We start from the raw sequence: 22,840 nt of genomic DNA, 5'->3' as shown, positions 1-22,840 counted from the left end.
TACTGTTATTTAACAAAAGAACCATAGCATCTTGGAGAAGTAGTGGTAGTAAGGGTAGGGCAGAGAAGATACAAGATGAGCTTGGGTAATCTTCTGGTGTCCGGAGATACAGAAATATTTAAAACTAAACTTTAAAAGACATGTTAAATGAAGCAGGTTGGAAAGACATAAGCATTAGCCAAAGCTGGAACAATTGGAATATCAGAGTAAATAATAGCAGTATTCTGCTGTTGCTCAAAGAGTCAAATATTTACAAGTGAATGATACAGTAGTTTTCATCTCTTCATCACAGAGGAATTGTAATTAGTGAGGTGATAGATTTAATTAGTGAGATTTGGCCATTGAACAATACAAACATACCAGAATACCACATTGTAGTCCATAAATATATATTATTTTATATTTGGTATTTTAAAAGTGAGATTCAGGGCCAGCAAGATGGCTCACCATGGATAATGGGGCTTGCTGCCAAGCCTGATGACCTGAGTTGAACCCCTGGAATCCACATGGTAGAAGGAAAGTCCAGCAAGTTGTCGTCTGACATCCACATCTGTGCCATGGCATGCACGTGCCTCCACATATAAACAAACAAATATTTTGAAATGAAATTTTAAAAATAGAAATGAGGCCATACTAGAAAGGAAACATTTTCCCCCTTAATCCTCTGATCTGACATGGCCTGAAATCTGAGTCTGGGTCAGAGAGAGGAGTGCCCACGTGATTGTTCCCTACTCATTGCCTAGAGCCGGTGATCATGGAGTCTGTAACTATTCTGAGTTGTTGTGAGACTTTGCTCTGGGCTGTCTCCAGTGGCTCACAACACACACATACAGCATTCATGTGTGTAGTGAAGAGACAAGAGAAGTGGGTAGGATGATGAAATGGGAACTCAGTAGGCCCTGTGTCTGTAGGTCCCACATCCTGGGATCTACCCAAGCACAGATGGAAAATATTGCTCGTGGGTGCTATGTAGATAGGCCTAGGCAAGTTGCAGCTCTGCTATACTTGTGCCCAGTTGTGTTGTTGGTTGGTGATGGTGGTTTTACCGTTATACCCTAAGCAATTAAATATAGCAACTATTTAGATTGCCTCTGTACTGTAGGTATCATACATAATCCAGAGATGATTTAAAGTGTGTAGGAGGAGGTGTGGGGGTTTTATGTAAATACTGCCCCATTTTATATAAGGGACCTGAACATTCATATTTTGGTACCCACTGTGGGTACCAATCCCACAGAGGTACTGAAGGGCAGTTGTATAGTCCATTCTGTTTTAGTAAATGGTAATCAGAAATCCTGAATATTTCTGTTTCATCTACGTGCTCACCCTTTACCTCATTCACTGTATGCCATTTACAGAAAGCAATAGGTTATGAATGAAGAAAATTATCTAGATTTCTATGAAGAAATATAAATGGCTTTTTAAAATGCCTTTTCATTGCCAATTCTTTTTGGGTTTTCGAGACAGGATATCTCTGTGTAACAGTCTTGGCTGTCCTGGAACTCACTTTGTAGACCAGGCTGGCCTTGAACTCACTGAGATCCACCTGCCTCTGCCTCCCAAATGCTGGGATTAAAGGCATACGCCGTCACCACCACCCAGCTCCTTGCCATTTCTTTAACCTGGCAGTTATTAACTTGGTCACAAATAGCTACAATCACTGTGTCAGGGAAGGACGTAAGGATGTAGTTAAACCTGGTTTCTGGTCCATGTCTGCAGTGCAATAGTCAGCCACATCATCTCTCACAGGTGTTTAACTTTCTCCTGAAGTAAGTCTTCCACATTGCTTTACTAAAGACTCCTCAAAGAGCTTAGATTACCACGTAACATGTGATAAAGCCCCTTTAAAAGACATGAAGACATGGGCTGCACCTGTAGCTTTTCTTGCATGCATGAGGCCCTCACTGACGCTTACTGAGTACACACTGTTTCAGTGACAATATATACTTTTTCTATTTAAATCTTAACACACTTAGCAGGTCACCAAATATACAATTTTGAAGTGCTCTGCAAAGGTTCTCGGATGTGGACGAGTATAGTTCTGTGATAGCGTAGTGAACCTGGCTCCCGTTTAATGTGGCTCTAATTGTTCTACAGAATTGAATACCTAGAAAACATAAGCGTCCATTTAGTTCCACCTTCTTGTGACTGAACAGGATGCTTTATCTGCCCAATCCGTAAAAATTATGTTGGACAGGACCAACCTAGACATGGTGATTCTTCCTCAGTTCTTACTGTCTTGCTAAGAAATGTACCAATGGAATAACCTCAAGAACACAGGGCAAGCTGTCTTCCCAACAGGCTTGTGTCCTCCCTCCTTAGAGATGATGTCACTGGGGTATGTGGAAGTTCCAAGTGAAGCACTTTGTCTGGCTCTTTGAGACGTTGAAACTTTTATCATGGAGAGTATCTTCAGTTGACATATACTGAAAAACTCATCTTGCCATTGTGGTTTAAAATGCACTCATCACTGTGCCTACCTCAGGCTCTCCAATCATCTGTTCTGGAGTTTGGTTGTGTCTTTCTACAGGAAATTAACCTTTTACTCTTAAAGTAGATTTAAGTATCTAATTCTTTTTTTGTTTGTTTTGGCTTGGTTTTTTGAGACAGGGTTTCTCTGTGTAGTTTTGGTGTCTGTCCTGGATCTTGCTCTGTAGATCAGGCTGGGCTCAAACTCACAGAGATCTGCCTGGCTCTGCCTCCCGAGTTCTGGGATTAAAGGTGTGCATCACCACCGCCCAGCTAAGTATCTAATTCTTAGCTCATTCTAGAATATAGTTTTTCTAAAAGATTAGAACTGTCTTTATGCATGAGTTATCAGGTGGCAGGAGTGGCTAGTCATTGAGTTCAAATAAAGAAGACAAAAATCTCTGGGGTGGCGTTACATTGTAAAGCTGGATGTGATTGGCACCCCGTCCTTGTATGGCCCACAGGCATGGGCTAAGGCTTTTTCCCAGATACACTGGCTTTCTCTCCTGAGCCTTAAGCTCCTGCTGGTTTTTCTACTCCTCCTGTGTCGTTCCTTATGACCTTCTCTGGAAGGCAATAATGATAACAGTGGTCTCACAGAAGCAGTGCTGACATTTCACATCTGCGCTCTGGGTACTCTACGTCTTTAATCACTACTGCTCACTGCATCTTATCTTATCTGGGAGGTCGATTATTCTCACTGGTATAGATTTGGAAACCTAAGCTTCAGAGAAGTAAATACCTTTCCTATGACACTGGAGTTAGAAAGAGACAAACTGTGAATCCTTTCTAGTTCTCCCTAACTCTGTAGTTATTATTCTCTTCCATGAAGCAGCTATAACATGGTTACAGTCATTACTTGGCCTGATGCCTACCTGTTCTTATGTCAGCAGGCTGAGAGAATATTTCCCTAAATTACTAATGTGTGTTGTCTCAAGGCACAAACAAAGCAGGAGTTTACATTAGCACATTGATCCCTCATAACAGCTGCCATCTGGGTATGTTTATTATTGCGGCTTCACAGGTGGGGCACTAAGGTTCACAGGTGCTGACCCTGTCCCAAAGCCAGTCTCTGGCAGTGGAGACTGGATCCACTCTTCGTTGAGTCTTTGCTTAAGCTCCCTGTGAATGCAGTGCTTCGCATATGCTAGTAGAGAGCCAGATCCTCTCAGTGTGAAGACTCAAAGCACAAGAGTATGGGCCTAACTTGTACAACAGTAGGAATTTGTTTCTTGAGTCTTTTAAAAGGGTGAACACACATCTATGACAAAGGACCCTGAAAACGTGTGTGCATGTGCATATTGAAAGCATTGAGTACATTGTTTGCAGAGTGCATTCTGGGTATCCAAACCGTAGATTCAGTGTGACTAAGATTGTAAGGGGAAAGGCATACAATTGTTTTGAAGTATAATGCCACTGCATTCTAGAAATGGACATATAAGTGGTAGTGGTGATGGGTGGCTTGTGGCCAGGTCATATGCTATCATTTGTTAATAACGAGATATTCAGATGCATATCTGCCTCTAGTAGGATGTACAGATCAACGTTTAAAGAGTTATTGCTTAAAAATTCCCAGTGGCCTCAAAAGCTGGTATATGTTGCTACTGGTATATGTTAGGTTTTACTTGTTCAACTCTTATAGACTATACAGAATTAAAAGTCCATTAGTAATCATCAAGTAACCAAGTAACTTACATTCTACAATAATCAAATTTTGTATTTTGATTGTGGTTGTCCACACAAATAGAACTTTCAGCCAAAAAAGAAAAAAAGTCATGGTTTAAGAACTGGGTTTGGTGGCTCACATCTATAGATAAGCCCAACATTTGGGAGAGCAAGGCAGGAAAATGATGAGTGAGTTCAAAGCCAGCCCAGGCCACACAGTGAGATCCTGTGTCTAAACAACAACAAAAACCATGGTTTAAAGTCATCTTCCTATCTCTCACATGTTCTGTTTGAGTGGAGAACTCAATTTACATATGCATTTATTCAGCAATGTTCATTATTTATTATTAGTTTATCATTGTGATAATTACTAGGGAAATACTACAAGATAGATGTTGCCCTCACCTTTATATATTAGATCATAGTAGTCCCACATTATAAAATTGTTTACTGAGAAATGCAGTGTAGTTTGGGAGCAGAAATGAAAGTAACATTTATTTCTATCCCAATAGATTTCGGTTTTGGAAATTTCTTTAAAACTGGTGAACTGCTGGCAACATGGTGTGGCAGTCCCCCTTATGCGGCCCCAGAAGTCTTTGAAGGGCAGCAATATGAAGGACCACAGCTGGACATATGGGTATTGCTTTGCTTTGATATGTTAAATGTATCTATCATGATGACTGGTACTCAGACCTATCTTAAAAGTTCCTGGTACTCAATATATGAATAAGATTTCATATTCTCCCCATCCAATGGGCTGTAATTAGTCAGAGCCTCTGGAAATGGATTCCCTAGGAAAGAATTTCTAAAGACAAGTGTTATCGTCCTAGCAGCAATGATTTGAAGTAAAGTGGTGAGCAAAATGATAAAATTCAGATCATTTGGTATTTATTATGCTTACTCTCACCACAGGAGATGAGATGGGAATTCTGGACAGGAGTCCATGTGATTTTAAGAGCTGTGGCAGCATTTGGGAAATCAGTGTTTGAAGTTCTCTCTGAAAGTGACTGCATCATTCTCTTCCCTAGAGCATGGGAGTTGTTCTTTATGTCCTTGTCTGTGGAGCTCTGCCTTTTGATGGACCAACTCTCCCTATTTTGAGGCAGAGGGTTTTGGAAGGAAGATTCCGGATTCCATATTTCATGTCAGAAGGTAACAAGCTGTTCATCATATTAGTTGTACATTACAGAGTTTGTGCTGTATGAAGTCCTAGCCAAAGTATCCCTTCTGAGAGTTTGGGTACCAGAGAAAATGACTGAGTCATTTTAAAAACCATGGGGCTCTGCAGCACCCTCCATGTCGACCAGACAAGTTCCAGCCTTCCTCCTTGTAACTGAGAACAGAAGCTACCCGGATTAAGAGCAGCAAGTCTTCTCATTCAGCTTGAGTCTATAAATGTCCTGGTTTATTTTAGACTCCATAGATACAGGCTTACAACTATTTTACTCTGTGTATGAAATAGATATGCAAAATTAAAAGTTTTTAAATTCAAAGTCAACTGATGGGACTTTGATAAATTTAATTGAAATGCCACAATCCCTACCTGTCTTATTTTGGGCCGTCATACAGACAACAGTTTGATTTACTCCTTATTTGTTTGTGTCTTTAGTTTTCATCCTTATCTCTTACTCCTGCAAACAGTAGACGTAATTAATGCACTTGGGAAGGCAAGATCACCTAGGCTCTGGAGACAGACTGCCTGGTTGGAATCATGAGTTCACAACTCACTGGCTGTGCAGTTCTCCCTCATCTGTAAAGTGGAGTTAGCAATAATAGTTCCTACCCTGGAGGTGTTATAAGGATGATGAAATTACTCTGCACAAAGCACTTAGCACAGGGCCTGATGGATGGGAGTGGCAGGAGGCTGAGTTGGAGGAGGGTGGTGAAGAGCTTGCTGTCACGCAGAGCTGCAGCTGCATTGTATGTAGTGTAACAGAATCAGAGCTTCACACATAGTCCTCGGCAGCACCCACCAATGAGAAAAGCAGCAGCTCCCTGGAAAAAGCACTGTGCTCTCCCAGCTGCATTTACTGAACATACCTCGATACAACTGAGGATCAGTTCATAATACTTGTTCTAAGAATGAAGCTTAGGATTGTTTTTCCTTGGTAGAAATCTAAGTGTGACTAGATAAAATGCACTACACTAGGAAGGCTCTATTTGCACACAGACGGACTTATACTCACCTGTGTTTGTTTGCTCAGCATCCGAACTTAACCAGTCTACCCCTCATGTATTCATTTGCTCATTGGCCCTGCTTTCCAGTGAAGAATACATAGATTAACATTGTTGTGCAAAGTCACATGGGCCGTGCAAATATACCTGAAGGTGATCTATGTGACTTTTTAACGTTGTGCTTTCCACAGAGTGTGAACACCTTATTAGAAGGATGTTGGTCCTAGATCCTTCCAAACGGCTAAGCATAGCTCAAATCAAGGAGCACAAGTGGATGCTCATAGAAGTTCCTGTGCAAAGACCTATTCTCTATCCACAAGAACAAGAAAATGAGCCGTCCATCGGAGAATTTAATGAGCAGGTTCTGCGATTGATGCACAGCCTTGGAATTGATCAGCAGAAAACAATTGAGGTAAAGTGATGGAGATGTGTCTAGAGGTATTTTCGGTTCTTCTGCATCTGTCACTTGAAGCTGTGGGCTCACACCTGTCACCCTAGTCTTTCAGCACATTCCAGTGCCCGGGTGTACTGCTCAGGGTTTCCTGATGATTACACAGGCTCTGTTTAAAGTTGCTGTTATTCAATCTCTAAACTCCTTCCTTCACCCTCTCTGCCAAAAAGTCCAAGAACAGAATTTTCAGAGGATCCAGAAAAGGCCAAGACTGAAGCTTAAAAATACAAGATGGAGGAGGCTGGGCATGGTGTTGTGCACCTTTTATCCCAACACTCTGAGGCAGGCAGATCTCTGTGGGTTTAAAGACAATCAGAGTTACATAGTGAGACCCTATCTCCAAAGAATACAATGTTTCTTCAAAAGTGAAACATGAAATTTCATGTTGGTATGAAACTAGTTTATAGGGACTGTAAACGTACATATATGGAATAAAGACTAAGGGCTGAGCCAAGAGCCAATAGGAAAGCATCAGATTAAAGAAAGCCAGTGGGGTGTAGGAGAACCAGAGACCATAAACAGGCTGAAGCAAGTGAGCTTATGATTTGGAAATATTAATGGTTATAGAACAAAGAAAGCTTTGGAAATTCACTCTTGGCTGTTTTTTTGGTTTTGGTTTTTGGTTTTGGTTTTGGTTTTCTGTCGAATGGTTAGCATGCTATAGAACATATGTGGTACCTGCACAACAGCCCAGCAAAGCAGAGCAGTGCCTTCGTGGAGACTGTCTCTTGTCTCCTGTTGTAGCCATGAGCAAAACCAAACTTGTTGTCTCACTTTGTGCATTGTGCACTCAGTGATGTTTTCCCATGCTTATCCATGGAGTAGATCCTGGATGGCAGCTTCTGTGAGGTCCCTCTGGCCTGTGGGTTTTTGTTTGCCCTGATGGTGCCTGGATCCGTGTTGCCCCATACAGAACCCATGTGGATTGTCAGGTGGGATTAGAAACCAAAAGAGAGGTTTGTTCCTCTGTTGCATTGGCATCCCAGGAAAGCTGGCAGGCTAGTGATGTGAGAAATTTGGGAAGCAAGTTTGTTTTCAAGGTTTCCAAAGGGTGGGACTGCAAAAACAAGAGGAAAATATTACCTAAGAACACAGACACAGTGTCTCTCCATCTAGCATCCAGATGTCATTCTCCAGCCCAAAATAATCACCAGAAAGCTCTGCAAAGGCTTTGCTCATTCACTTCAGAGTTGTCAGTGATTTGAACTTTGCCTGAAGCTACAGAGTTAAAACTTTAGGGGGCACAGGTGCTGACCAGCCTTACACTTAGTGCTGTGAGATGGGACCATGTCACAGCACTGGCAATGTCTCCATGAAGCATTCATGGTATTTTCTCCTAATGCAGAAAGATAAATGGATCCCAAAACCAAGAAATAGGATCAGACAGTTGTTTAAAGATGTCAGTATTGATAGAGTAATACTAGAGACCTGAATTGTATGCCTTCCTGTCTGAATTCCAGAAAGGGTTTGTTGTGAAGTATGCTTTGCTACTGTATTTTTTTTTAAAAGTACTTTAGTATCTAAAATTAAGTAAGTGAAAATACAGATCTAAAATCTCAAGCCAAAATTATTGTGGAAATTCGTCTGGAGGGCTCACTTGGTCCTGTGTCCTTGAACTGAACATCCTGGCAGCAGGGACATGTGGCAGAGGCTGTTCTTCACTTCTCAGAAGACAGGGGACAGAGACAGAGGTTTTGTGATGTTATTTTCAGGGTACATACCTTACTCTTCCTTTTAAAAAGGTATAGATTCCTTAGTTGGTTTTTATAGTTCTTTGCCTTCAACACCTGTTTTCTCTTTCAGTCTTTGCAAAACAAGAGCTATAATCACTTTGCTGCCATTTATTTCTTGTTGGTGGAGCGTCTGAAATCACATAGGAGCAGTTTTCCCGTGGAGCAGAGACTTGATGGCCGCCAGCGCCGGCCTAGCACCATTGCGGAACAAACTGTTGCCAAGGTAACGGCCCACAGAGCCACTGGTCTCGTCTGTGCATGTGCCTTTTTATGTCGGACACATTTTTCATCATTTGGTACAGAAGGCTAAGATCTCATCTTCTACAGTGTTTTTCTAGAATGTTTCAGCCACTGCCATTCACCAGATTCTCAAAACTCTTAGCACCCTCTTGCTTTTAAGGATTAACTTTATTTTCAGTTCATTTTTTTTAAGAGATAATTTGTCATTTAATCATTTGCTAATCTTGCAAATTAATGTAACTAGCCTGTACTTTCAGTTCATTTAACAGAATTTTATTACAGATTGACCATGTGCATGCACTCTAGGAGTTTGAATGCATAGAACACCATCATGGTCCTCAGAGCTGTATTGTAGAAGCAAAATACGATACAACCAGAACCATCCTTCAGAACAGGTAGAGGTGTGAGACTATGATAGGACATAAAATACTGAAGACACTCTGACTAGGAAGGAGACACACACAAGATGAACAAAGGTGTTCACGTGGGCCATTGTAGGCCTTGTTCCTATTAGTTCAGTCCATTTGGACTGAAGTCTAAAGAAATAAAAATTTGGAGTGCAAGTGGAAGCCGTGTTGTGAAGAGCTCTAAATTCCAAGAATGACTTATAATTGAGGAAGCAATAATGATCTTATGAAGACCATAAGCCAGTTAGTATGGGAGCATTGGAAAGGATGACTTGGTAGGGAAGAGCTGGTGGGGAGGGGCTATGTTGTTTGTTTTGAGACAGGATCTCACTAGCTGGCCTGGAACTTGTTATATAGACCAGGCTGGTCTCGAACTCACAGACATCCATTTGCCTGTACTTCCCAAGTACTGGGATTAAAGGCATATGCCACCATGCTCAGCCTAGGAATAGCAGAAATTTTTAAAGACTACTTATGAGATTCTTACACTAATTGAGATGCAGAATGCTGAAAACTTAATGTGGTGCTGGGAGGAAGGGAAGAAGGGCTAAGAAAGGTGGACCTATGTGAGCTTAGCACTGATTGGAAGTGCATCTCCACTTAGTGGTTAAAAATGGGACAGTGGACCAATTTCCAGATTCTGTGCTTCACTTTACCTCTTCTAAAATGGGAATGATACTAAGTGCTGTGACAAATGAGTTGCTATCTCTGAAGCCTGTAAACAGTACCTGGCACATAGCAAATGCCAAGTATCTGTTCCACAACAGTTAGAGGCAACATTTTCCTCGAAGGCCTGAGGGTACAGTGAAGATATTGCTTGGTGCTAGGGAGTGATGTGGTGTGAGAGGTCTAGGACTCATGTGTAGAGGCTGGGAAAGGAGTGGTTTCTTCCCTAAAGATGCCTGCCACGTCTGTAAGTAGCGCTCCATGTTCAACAGAATTATAAATGTACAGGAATATAAGATTTTGCATTGGCTTCTACAGAACATGAAAAAAATGAATGAAAATTCTTGATTTCTTTCTAACAGGTGAATTATATATTTTTCTGAACTATCTTACAAATAAAATAATGTCTCGATATAAATGTGAGGGAATCCTATACCAGTATAGCTCAGACATTTGGATCAGAGGATTCCTGAGCACTTGAGAACCTTCAGAATGGAACGGCGCTGCTTTTGAGCACGAGGCAAGGGAAGAAGAACTCCTAAGCTGTGTTGATAATAGTGAGCTGCAGTGAGCCCTTCCATACAAGTGTGGCCGACAAATGACAGGAAGCAGGATGCCCTAGTGCAGGAACACACTTTCCCAGCTAAGTTTCTTTACTCCTCTTAAATACTCCACAAGGGAGAGTGGGGAAGGGTTAGATCAGCAGTTGTTCCCAAGCACCAGTGTGTGTTGTTGGACAAGACCCTTTCCTATCTGCACAGTAAGCAAATCCCTCAGGTACCTCAGATTGCGTTTAATTCGGCTTGGGGTGCAGATGTATAATGCACGTGGCTTCTTTTGTTTGTTAACCTTGTTTACTGCCAAGCACAACACGGGTTCTTTTCACTGGGTGCATTGGCCCAAGTCAGCATCAAACTGTGCATACTGACTTCAAATGTGTCTAATTCTAATAGATGGCTTCCCAGCTCACATACTAACTTGTTGAAAGTACCTTCTGGACCCTAAAAAGGAGGCCCCACAGCTGAAGAAATGCTCCCTGCCCTCTGTTTTAGTGTGCCTTGTTTTTTGTTGTTTTTTTTTTTTTTTTAAACTGATTTCTCTGTTTATTTGGATGTAAATATGCTTAAAGTTTTAATAGAACTTCCTTGTTTTAATTCTTTAAATTTTCATTTAAAGAGAGAGTAGATCATTTGTTCCCTGGCATAACAATAAACAAAACCAAACCTGGAAGCAGCATGATCTGATAATACAGAGGTCATACAAACTATACAATCATGTAGACCTGGAGTTCCATATAGAGATGAGTGATTTTGCTCTGGTCAGCATTTCTGAGATCCTGTGTCTATAAATATAAAAGGGAAATAGTGCCTGCTTAATAAGATTGCTGCCGAAATAAATTAGTCAAGCTGTGGAAACAGTTGTATTCAGCAAAGTACAGTTCTCATCTGCTAGGCAGTGTCGCAGCCACTGAAGTACCCAGGAGCCAACCCTTGCTCATAAAGCAGTCGTTATCTAGTGATGGAGTGCCCATTATTATTTGTAGATACCAGTGAGCTGCTCACTGTATGTGGGTGGCGAGTACTTTTCATTCACTGCATATCATGCCAGAAACTTTGCAACTGACCAGCTTCAGGCAACTATTTAAGAGAAAAAAGAAAACTCTTACCTTTTTCTCATAAACCCTAAATTCTAGTTTTTAACAATCTTTCTACTTCAAGCTTGTATCAGCTTTAAGCAGAAGAGAATGAAACAGTCATCTATGTTCTTTAATTGCTGATTAGAGGTTGTTCCACAATCATAGGACAAAGCTTTATCTTAATTTGTTTGGACTGCCATAGCAAAATGCCAGATCAGCATTTACATTCTCATGGTTCTGGAGGCTTAAAGCATGAGATCTGGGTGCCCTCAGGTGAGTTTCTAGCACAGTCTTTCTTCTGGGCTAGTAGGTGGCTGCCTCCTGCTGTGCTCTTCCTCTTCTTATGAGAATACTAGCCAGCCATGTAGTATGTGCCTGTACCATAGTAACGTTATCTCATCACCTTTATAATTTGAGAATACCTTTGGGTGTTGATATCCATACTTATTCCAAAAGGGTATTTTTGACCAGTGCTGGGGATTGACCTAGGGTTTTGTATGTCCTTGTCAAATCCTCAACCACATCACATCTCAGCTTCTGAAAGACTTCAACAGTCACCTCACACAGACTTGTAAAACACGATTGTATTTCCTAGGATTGTCACATCAAAATGTTATTCCTCTGTCCAAGTTCTTGGTCCATTTCTGTAGTCTCCCAGGTGTAAAAGTGGTTGAGGAGACCAGATGTGATGATGTGTGCCTGTAATCTTAGCACTGTGGAGAGGAGACCAGATGTGATGATGTGTGCCTGTAATCTTAGCACTGTGGAGAGGAGACCAGATGTGATGATGTGTGCCTGTAATCTTAGCACTGTGGAGAGGAGACCAGGTGTGATGGTGGGTGCCTGTAATCTTAGCACTGTGGAGCCTGAGGCAGGAGGATTCAGGGGTCAGTGCCAGCTGGAACTCCAGAATAAAACTTTGTCTCCAAAAGAAAACGTTGTCAAGGAAAATGTGTGCTTAATCTGACACAGCTCAGCCTACCATAAAGAGTCAGAATTCTAGGGAGACAGGACCAAGATAGAGCACCCCAAGTACCCAAGAGATAAGCCCAAGAAGGATGATGGTAGGATATCGGCTCCTTTATCATGCTCAGATGATGTGTAGCGTTGTTTGCAGTTTCCCATCCACTCACTACTAATGGTATGCTGTTGTTTTCTCTTTGTTTCGTATCTGATGATATTAGCATCAGAATATAGCCTATATAAGGTATGTTTTAAGTATACTCAAATTTTTTAAATGTATAGTAAGAACATAGCCTTCCTTCTTAAAAATTATCAATTTAGCTGAACATGGTGATGTACATCTTTAATCCTAGTGCTTGGGAGACAGAAGCTACCGGATCTCTGTGAGTTCCAGGCGGGCCTGGTCTACTTAGCAAGTTCCAGGGCTACATGGAGGGACCCTGTCTCAGAAACAGAAACAAACAACAAAAAAATTCAGCTTAAAATTCCAGCTGAAAGCAAAGAGACACTGACTGAGACCAGAACTTCATCCATCTTCCTGTCTGGTTGCTTTGTCCGCCGGGGTCATTTTAAGACTGGAAGGGACAGAGAAATTAACGTTGCTAAGCTGAGGTGTTACCCTATCTTCACAGGGTTAAAAAAGATTCAGAGAAAGCTAGATTGCCTGATTAAAGTCATTGTACAATAGGAAATGATAGAACCACCAGTCAAGCCCAAACCTTGGAAAAAAATAGAATTTCATACAGTCTTGTGCTTTTGTTTGTCTGAATTTAGAAGTCACCATCCTATATCCCTTGTAACTGTACAGGGAAAAGAGAGGCTGTTCCTCTCCTGTTAGAATCTGGTATGATGATTGTCCCCTTGGATGTTTCACAGTGTCTATTATGTTCAAGATATATCTAAGAAATGATTCTGCCAGTTCTTAAGGGCGGTGGATAGAAGGACCATCCAGGACCTTCAGCAGTAAAATCAGTCATTGCCAGTTGTCAAAAGGAGAGACTCTTAAATGATTTTTTTTTTTAATAAGAGTGTGATCCTTGTTTACTTAAAGCACTTACCAAAGGAGACAGAAGAATGGACTGAAGCCAAGGGTGGCGGTAGCACATGCCTATAACCCCAGCATGTAAGAGGTAGAAACAGTAGGCCCAAGTTGACAGGAGAGAAGAACAGAAATGGACCCAGAGCTCTGTGTAGCAGGCTGGTTTCAGGAAGAGGACTCTGGCAATAAGCATTTCTCCTATTGCTCCAGCAGGCTGTATTCAGATTGCATCTTATCAAAGGAAGGGGACCTTCCTGTCACACTGAGTAACTGTTTCTCTCTTCTTCCTCTTCTCACAGGGAGGAGAAGTAGGAAAAGACAATTACTTCATGTACCTTCTTTATAGCTAGCTGTGGGGCTTGTGTATATCTGGCCTTGGTTCATTGTTGAGTTTCTATAGGCTAGGCGATTTCTTTTTTTATCTTTCAGTTAGTATATTTAAAGAAAGAAAAAAATAGAAGTTTATTGAATCAAGACAAAGATCATTCTTTGATTCCTTACAAAGGCTATCTTGTTGCGTGTGTGAAAGGTATAACTCTCATTATAAGACAGGAAACATTCTGTACAATTTATTTCAGAGTGTCTGATTATTGAGACTTAAATTCAGTGCTTACCATGCATGTGCATGCACACATACATACACACACAATCAAGTCTTTTCTGGAGTTCCAGTGAATAACACTTTATCTTTGAATTGCCTCAGGAAGACTTACTTAGTTCTAAGAGCGGTGTTGATGTGTCCAGAGTAAGTAATAATGTTCCCGCACTGTCTGTTCTTGACACATTTTCAGGCACAAACTGTGGGGCTCCCAGTGACCTTGCACTCACCGAACGTGAGACTGATGCGATCTACCCTCCTCCCACAGGCAGCCAATGTGGAGGCCTTTTCATTTCCAACATCCAGCTGTCAAGCAGAAGCTGCCTTTATGGAGGAAGAGTGTGTGGATACTCCCAAGGTACATACGGCTGGTGTGCTTGAGATGCGTGCAGTGGCTGCAGACTTCAGTGTGGTGTACAATATTGTAGTGTGCTTTCGCTGCATGTTGCTTTGGTGAAGAACCTTATTAAAATGTTCAAAGATCAGCTCTCATCAATTAAATTACAACTCTCAAGACACATAAGCCCTCTACTTTTTCCTAACCAGTTCCTCTTCTTTCCCAAGTTTAAGATTCCTCGTAAGTGTTTGGGTGCATGAGTGGATGGGTGGGTAGGTAGGTTGGTTGACTTAACAAATTATGATTTTAAAAACAAAAAGTCACCTGTTGTGCTGAATTAGACTTCGTTATTGTTGCCTCTCTTCTGCACAGCAAACTGTAAATACAAAGCGATAGGATATCTTTTTGACTAAGTAAACATCCTTTTTGGTTCAGCTTGGGCATGCTTAAAGAATTTACTCTGTATTTTGTGTGTTGTATAAAATTGGCTGTTAGGAAATGGAAGATGACTGCTTCTTTCATGCGATGAATTGTTTCTGACTTCTAATATAAGTGGTACATACTCAGTACCAAGTGCTATACGTTATGTGATCATATTAATAGGAAACAGTGTCATAAAGGAATATAGGTCTTGGGGGGTGTTAAACTGCTTTTTACTGAGCTATGTGAATTTGGGCAAGGTGGCTTTTACTTTCCTCTGTATAAAACAAGGATACCTGTTTTCGGAGACTGTTTTGAGAATTAAGTAAGATAATCTATGTAGTTTAGGGTAGATTTTAAATTTCCCATGTTTTAAAAGCCTCTTTAGGTAATAAAAACATGAATCAGACATGAACTTGCTTAACAGCCTGCTAGACTGTGGTCTAACAAAAAGAATATTATATGGAACTAAAACAACATTCCAGCCGGGCGGTGGTGGCGCACGCCTTTAATCCCAGCACTCGGGAGGCAGAGCCAGGCAGATCTCTGTGAGTTCGAGGCCAGCCTGGGCTACCAAGTGAGTTCCAGGAAAGGCGCAAAGCTACACAGAGAAACCCTGTCTCGAAAAACCAAAAAAAAAAAAAAAAAAAAAAAAAAAAAAAAAAAAAAACACAACATGCCAGCTGCTGAATAAATTGATAACATGTCACATAATGAGATGTAAGTCAAAGTGAACCTAGAAAAAAGGCAGGGAGGCAGAGCCAGGCAGATCTCTGTGAGTTCAAGGCCAGCCTGGTCTACAGAGCAAGATCTAAGACAGGCATCAAAACTACACAGAGAAACCCTGTCTCAAAAAACAAAACAAAACAAAACAAAACAAAAAGAAGAAGAAGAAAAGAAAGAGTCAGGGGGATTTGATTTTTGTACTTGATCAGGAAAATTGGGGTAACTATCAGAGCTGGAGCTACAAAGTAGAGTAGAATCCACATGTCTGGAAACTAGGATGGAATATCTTCAGTGAAGGGAAGAAGTGTTCAAAAGCAACCTCTAGGTAATCAGGTTCATCTAAATCAGAGCAGTGGTTCAGGTTGAGGGAAAGGACATGTAAAGGGAAACTATAGAAGTAAAGGTGTATGTGTTAGTTTTGAATGACAAGCAAACAATTCAGGTCTCTAGGCAGTGTTCTAGGTGTGGAATGTGGGGAAGTATCAGGTGAGACAGCTGGTGTGATAGTCAGACACTTCTGAGCAAGGAAACACTACATGCATCCTGTTCTTGGAAATTTTGCCTGAATGATTCTCTAGCAGGCACAGGCTCGGGAACAAAAAAAATGGGAGGGTAAGCATGGGTCCAGGAGGAAGATGATGCAGGACCTGAAATATGGGAAAGACTATGAAATGTGAGATGAGGGGATCGTAGCAATGGTATTGAAAGGGTAGAATTCCAAGCCTACGGAAAGGTTTTGAGCCTAGACAGATGGGATAGGAAATGCCATTTAGTTGAGACCTCTGGATGTCAGGCAGATTCATAAGTTGCATGAGCCTAGCTGGAGCACAGTGGCAGTGGCAGCCCCATGCCAGACTGTCAGAGCAGGTGTTAAGCCAACTTGCTGAACAGGAATAGTTACTGTCCAGCCCTAAAGATGAGTCTGCTTCCTGTAGACAGTCTGTTTTCCATGGCTTTGTTTGCTTAGCATTAAACATTAGGGATACATTCATGCTCAGCATTTAGACATTAATTAGGGCAGCATAATTCATTTTTAAGATCTAATTCTCTTGAAGAAATTAAAATGCAGTGTGTTGAAGTCTTGTCGGTAAGGGCACCAGGCCCAAAACACAGATTGGGCACTGTCTGCTATAATATATAGGGCAAGCTATTTTTAAAGCTTGTGATTGTTACAGTTACTAGGAAACAGACAGGAAATGAATGGTTTTGCAAAAGATATAGACAGTTGCTAGATGGTATATTCTCATTTATAGGAATAAGAGTGTCAAACTGGAACTGGCCCCCACACTGGCAATTCCACCCTGAAATTCAGACAGGCCATAAACATCCACAGGACTTACTGTGAATTGTTTTATTATGTCCTTCCAACTATCTCTTTCTTTGAGGCACACACAAAAGAACCTTTCAGTTCCTTTGTTCATATTGCTTCATATACATTCGCTATAACCCAGCTGTTTTCTGAAAGATACATCATAGCTGTATGTATTGATAACTCCATTTCTGCTTGCAGTCAAGGACTAGTACTCATTTAAAAACATCACCTCTCCTTCCCTTAATTGTTAGGAAAATCTCTTAAGGAGTCTGTCTTGAAACTTGGACTTGCAGTTTCTAGGGCAGGAGGGAAGGTGTCTTTCTGAGAAGTAACTGAATCCCTAAGGACGTAGGGCCATAGAGGGAAGACAGTTGCGCAAACTGTAGAGTAACCCTCCCATGCACACACAGTTCAGTCCATTTGTAACACTGTTAGGGACTATAATAAAAAGATTTCCAAGTTCACACCTTCACTAGCTGGTTGACAAGAAACCTGTAAAATAAACCCTGAAAATGCAAGTGTGGTGGAGGCATCCCGTGTCCAATTGCACCTTAATACTCTGCATCATGAAAGTGGCAGACGTGAGAGAAGGTCGGAAAGGCAGACGCACCAGAATCGTAGTAGTGTTAACCTCTAGCGGCTTTGGGAGAAATTTCACTTTCGCTTCTGAATTTAAAATTTTAAATCGTAATTTGAAATAAAAACAAAAATAAAACTGTCATAATCATGCATGACAATATGAAGAGAATGAAGATAAAATTAATTGAGCTATAATCTCACTACTCAAAGATAGCCTATTTGATGTCATACTATAAATTGGTGGGTACGGAATAAGGCTTACTGGATGGGAAGACTCTTAAAATTATTCTCTATTATGTGTAATTTTGTTATCTTTTGTATCTAACAATATGAGAATTTTTCCCAGTCGTGACGTAGTCTTTGCAGGCATAAGCCTTAGCAATTATGTGATCCATTGCTTTATACATCTCTTTCTTTAACTAAATGCTGTAGTAGGCTTTTGCTTTTGGGCCACCAACCAGCTCCCAAATCATGACGTGGAGATTTCTTATTAGTTGTGAATGCTCAGCCTTAGCTTAGGCTCACTCCTTGCTAGCTCTTATAACTTAACCTGTTTCTCTTCATCTACGTTTTGCCTCAGGGCTCTTTACCTTTCTTTCTGTACATATCACTTTCCTGCTTCTCATGTCTGGCTGGCTGACAACTGCCTGGCTTCTGGCCCTGGGTGTGTCCCTCCTATTCTCCCTCACTCTCTTCTCTCCTCCTTCCCTCTTTTTCTACTTGAGCCTAGATTTCTCCTCCTGTTTATTCTCTCTGCTCACCAGCCCCACCTGTCCCTCTCCTGCCCAGCTATTGACCATTCAGCTCTTTATTAGCCCAATCAGGTACCTTAGGCAGGCAAGGTGAAACAAATGCAACACATCTTTACATAATTAAACACATGCAGCACAAACAAATGCAACACATCTTCACATAGTTAAAGTAATATTCCACAGCATAAACAAATGTAGCACATGTTTGCCTAGTTAATGTAATATTCCACAACAAAACACCCCTTTTGAACACAGCTTTTTCTTGCATCCTTAAATCGACTTATGGTAGATAATTTTATGTACAGGTCTTTAATTTTTATGCCATATTATTTAAGAATACATTTCTAAGCCAAGTATGAGTGCACATATAACCAGCACTGAGTAGAAGGAGGCAAGAGGACAGAAGTACAGAGGCGCTCGGGGCTCCATAGCAAAGCAGCGTCTTTAAAGGAGTTTTCTAGCATTGTTGTGATCCCTTTCTTTCCTTCTTCACCTGTGTAATGTGCCTCAAGGCAGGAAAAAAATGTGTGTGTGTTTTTAAGTGTTGTAGTTTTATTCTTATACTTTCTTATTGAAAAGCACTCCCCTTTGTTAAAAAAAAACAACAAAGTGTATTATAAAGGAACTATATTTTTTCTAAATTATGTTAGTTGATTCTCAAAACAACTTTACAACTATTTTACAAGAGGAAAAAAAACAAAAACAAAAACAGAGCTTGGTTAGAGCCTAAGCACCTAACTTGCAAATGATCAAGTTCAGGTTTGAGCCTACAGCACCTGCTCAACATGTGCTACATTTGCCAGACACATGGAATGCAATTCAGTAAGGTCCATTTCTCTGCCCCAGACTCATGGCTTGTAATATGCTTGGTGAACTGTATGAACCTACTCACCTGCCTACAAAATACCATAGGCTAAGGAGCTTAAACAACAGAAAGTTTGTTCCTTGGAGTTCTGGAGGCCAGAGGGCATGATAGTGTTAGTTCCAGCTGGTCCTGTTTCTGATGAAGTCTCCCTCCTGTTCTTTAGACGGCCCCCTTCCCACTCTGTCTTGAGACATCACATAGCTTTTCCTGTGCACCCAGGGGCAGCTGAGAACAGCTCTCTGACGTCTGTTCTTTTTCACTGTTTTTGAGACAGGGTCTCACTGTGACACTCAGACTAGCCTCAGACACGTAACCCCCTGCCTTGGCCTCCTGAGTGCTGGGACTAGAGGTGTGCACCACCATGCCTGGCTTCGTGTGTCCTTTCTTCTTTTAATTATGAGGATGTGTCTCTGGGGGGGTGTGCACAGGAGTGTTGGTGCCCACGGAGGTCAGAGGTGTCAGATTCCCTAGAGTTGGAGTTACAGGCAGTTGTGAGCCTCTTGACATGAGTCAAGGAACCAAACTTGGATCATCTGCAGAGCAGTAATGTCCAGCTTAGCTGCTGCTCTGTCTTCTCTGCAGCCCTCCATGTGTCTTGTCGTAGAAAGATACTAATCCTATTGGGTCAGGGCTTCCCTCGCTCACAGGCCCCATCTCCAAGTACAGTCACTTTGGGAATTAAGGCCAACATAGGAATTTAGAGAGGTAGGCTCAGGGACTTTGAGTCAGTGCTGGGGCCTCTGAGGGCTCTGACTGCTGGACGTGTGTCATCTAGTGCATATGAGATCTCTGAAAGACAAAGGGTTACATTTTGCCCACGTCTTGATAACCTGTCATTTACTCTGTCTAAAGTATTTCTAGAGCATAAATTCTTACTTCTCGAAGCTTATGTAATTTATGTAGATTAGCCCACATTTTAGTCATACATCCTTATATATCTAGTAGATGGTTAAGGGGCTTAGAAGTGTGAATTCTCAGTCCTTCTTCCTCACAGGACGACAGTGAAATACACTGAAGGGGAAACCTTACCTGGATTCTCTTACTGTCAAGTCACTGGGTAAATTGGATGGGTGCTGTCCTGGTTAGTTTTTTGTCAACTTGACACAAGGTCAAGTCATTTGGTAAGAGGGAACCTCAGTTGAGAAATGCCCGCACCAGATTGACCTGTGGAACATTTTCTTATTAATGATTGATGGAGGAGGGCCCAGCTCACTGGAGGCTGTCCCACCCTGGGCAGGTAGCTGGATGTTATAAGAAAGCAGGCTGAGCAGGCCATGGGAGCAAACCAGCAAGCAAAACATCCACTGTGGCCTCTGCTTCACTTCCTGCCTTTAGGTTCCTGCCCTGGCTTCCCTCAGTGGACTGTGCCCTGGGATATGGAAGCCAAATAATCCTTTCCTCCCAAGTTACTTTTGGTGTTTTACCACAGCAATAGAAACCCTAGCTAAGCATGATGGTCAGCTGCTTCAGGAAACCTTGTGGCCAAAGGTGCTCACCCGTGTTGACCCTGAGCCACCCCATGGGCTTTCTTACAGATTCTCCAGCCCCCAAGTGTTGTTTTTCTAACTGTCCCCAGATGAAAAGTCAGATCAGTGAAAAATTCAACCACTGCTGTATACCTGGAAGAGACTTTATTCAGACATAATTCCTCTTGTGGTTTAGATGAGACGATAAGTTTACAAGATTATAAATTCACAGGGAGCTGGCTGGTTTGACTAACTTAGGACAAGGTGACTTCTGTGCTGAGGGAAATAAAGAGCTTGCTCATACTGCTTACACCACAGGGGGTGGGAGGGGCATTTGACAAAGACTGCACATATAAGTGTGCTCAGGAGTAATTGCTTTAAAAGGTCTTGAGAGCCTTAGCAAGCTGACAGTGGACAACTAAGGAGCCTAGAATAAGAGTTGTTGGCCATTCTTTCCTGTAAGAAAACTATTAAATACAAAGGAGACATGTATCTGGCCTGGGCCAGGAAGAGAATGACAGCTGCTGGCCAGATTGCAGATTTCCCATCTTCTGTGCCGTGGGAGAATTGTGTGGTCTGGGGAGAAAGCATCGGCCACGTATCAGCTACCTTACCATCATGAAGACTCTAGCCCAGATGCTTGTGCAATCAGCTCCTCCAAACAGACAAAGCTCTGAGTCACCCTCTCCCTCTCCAAAAAAAGGGCCTTGCAATGCCTTCGTTGACTGCCCAGAGCAGTCCCACGTCACTTCTCACAGATAGGAGCTGCCCCTGCTTCAGTGGAAACAATAGCTCTACCCAGTGTGTTCCAACTGAAAGTACCACAGAGAACTGACTCCTTTGCTGGCTGCTCCTGAGCAGCTATTCCTAGGAGAAAGCGGATTGATTTCCACAGGGGAATAGTTAAAGTAATGAGGTAAATAATTGCCTGTTCTTTGGGGCTTTTACCAGCCAGAACTCGAAACCACAGCTCTCCTTTGTGTGCTCTTTGGCTGGCCATTAGGTGGTTTGCTTGGCAACTGTGTGGGAAGGCAGTGTGCTCATTCAGGATCTGTGCCGAGCTCTCCCTATGAGACAGGCACCATAGACGTTGTGTGAACTGCTAGTGGGTGAGGAGTCCGTGCACTGGGGCTGATTAACCTCTGCTGGAATTTTGAGCTGTGAGTCATTTGTTATTCTATAATGGAAGGTTTTGGCTGTTTGCCATTTGAATTTTTTTCAATCCTTTTTGTGGTATCTGTCTGTCTACAACAAATTCTTACTTTCCACTCCTCAGGCACTTTAGAACCAGTTTAAAAACAAAATATCAAATAGTTGAGTACTTAAGTTATGAATATAAAAGTATACCCAGAACCAGTATGTTTTGTGGTTGAAAGTTAGAATGTCAGTGACTGTTCTCTCTCAGCTATAAGACATTTGCTCTAGAAGTGAAAAGAAGTTCACCTTTTTCTTCTGTTTTCCTTATTTAAAAAAATAATAATGACTGGTAAGCCTCAAGCCAACACATCCTATTCATCTGGAAACCACTGAAAAAGTGGTTATTGTCACAATGACTCAAAGTGACCTGGGTGGCAGTGCCAATTTGGGTCCTCGGGGGCTTCTGTCTCTGAGCACTCTAGTTGACGCGCCTTCATTTCTAATGTCTGTGCTGCCATTGGGAGTAAATGCATACACTGGAATATTTTACTTTATTTCTTACTTGCCTGAATTAAGTCTTGGCCTGTTTTTCTGCTGTGGGTGTCCCTCAGCAGAGCAGCAACTGAGCTTCCTCTCTTAATGACAGGTGAATGGCTGTCTGCTTGACCCTGTGCCCCCTGTCCTGGTGAGGAAGGGATGCCAGTCACTGCCCAGCAATATGATGGAGACCTCCATTGATGAAGGATTAGAGACAGAAGGAGAGGCCGAGGAAGATCCCAGTCAGGCCTTTGAAGCTTTCCAGGCCACACGGAGTGGGCAGCGACGGCACACTCTGTCAGAAGTGACTAACCAATTGGTTGTGATGCCTGGGGCAGGTATGGTATCAGAGAAGCACCAAGTTAAACCCTTACAGCATCATTCCATTCCATACTTCAGGCATCAAGAAATAGCGGCCATTCTCACCAAGTTCTGGAATTTCATGCAGCTCTCCTTCCTTTATGGAGCAGATCCATGGACTCTGTGGATTAAGTCTACTCAACAGCTGACAGAGATTAAAAAGCAATGTCTCTGAGTTGACTCCCTCCACTCCAGGATGCCTTGGATACGGTGTGCTTCATAAGGGATTATGGCTCTCTTCGAGGCCAAGATCTTTTGGCTATAGTTTCCATAAGGTTTTCCTTACCAATTTTGAAGATGCTTAAAC

At 41.9% G+C, this 22,840-nt stretch overlaps 1 protein-coding gene across 6 annotated transcripts in view; it reads left to right on the top strand.

Annotated features, from left to right (window-relative positions):
• Sik2 (salt inducible kinase 2) overlaps positions 1-22,840 on the top strand; it is a 106,222-nt gene that overhangs the window by 77,449 nt on the left and 5,933 nt on the right. For 4 of the 6 annotated variants that reach the window (XR_009380239.1, XM_059267863.1, XM_059267868.1 and 1 more), the window contains exons 5-10: positions 4,647-4,771; positions 5,163-5,286; positions 6,501-6,721; positions 8,564-8,716; positions 14,236-14,400; positions 22,283-22,511. Coding sequence is in view for 5 of the 6 variants with exons in the window: in XM_059267863.1 (XP_059123846.1) it covers positions 4,647-4,771; positions 5,163-5,286; positions 6,501-6,721; positions 8,564-8,716; positions 14,236-14,400; positions 22,283-22,511 (1,017 nt within the window). In the remaining variant the exon portion in view is untranslated. The remainder of the gene's footprint in view (positions 1-4,646; positions 4,772-5,162; positions 5,287-6,500; positions 6,722-8,563; positions 8,717-14,235; positions 14,401-22,282; positions 22,512-22,840) is intronic. The other 2 variants (XM_059267865.1, XM_059267866.1) reach the window with 1 other exon arrangement.

This window comes from Peromyscus eremicus, chromosome 7 (genome assembly GCF_949786415.1).
Source record: "Peromyscus eremicus chromosome 7, PerEre_H2_v1, whole genome shotgun sequence".
Taxonomy (NCBI): domain Eukaryota; kingdom Metazoa; phylum Chordata; class Mammalia; order Rodentia; family Cricetidae; genus Peromyscus; species Peromyscus eremicus.
The sequence above is the reverse complement of the archived record's forward strand: the minus strand, read 5'-3'. Positions and strand labels throughout refer to the sequence as shown.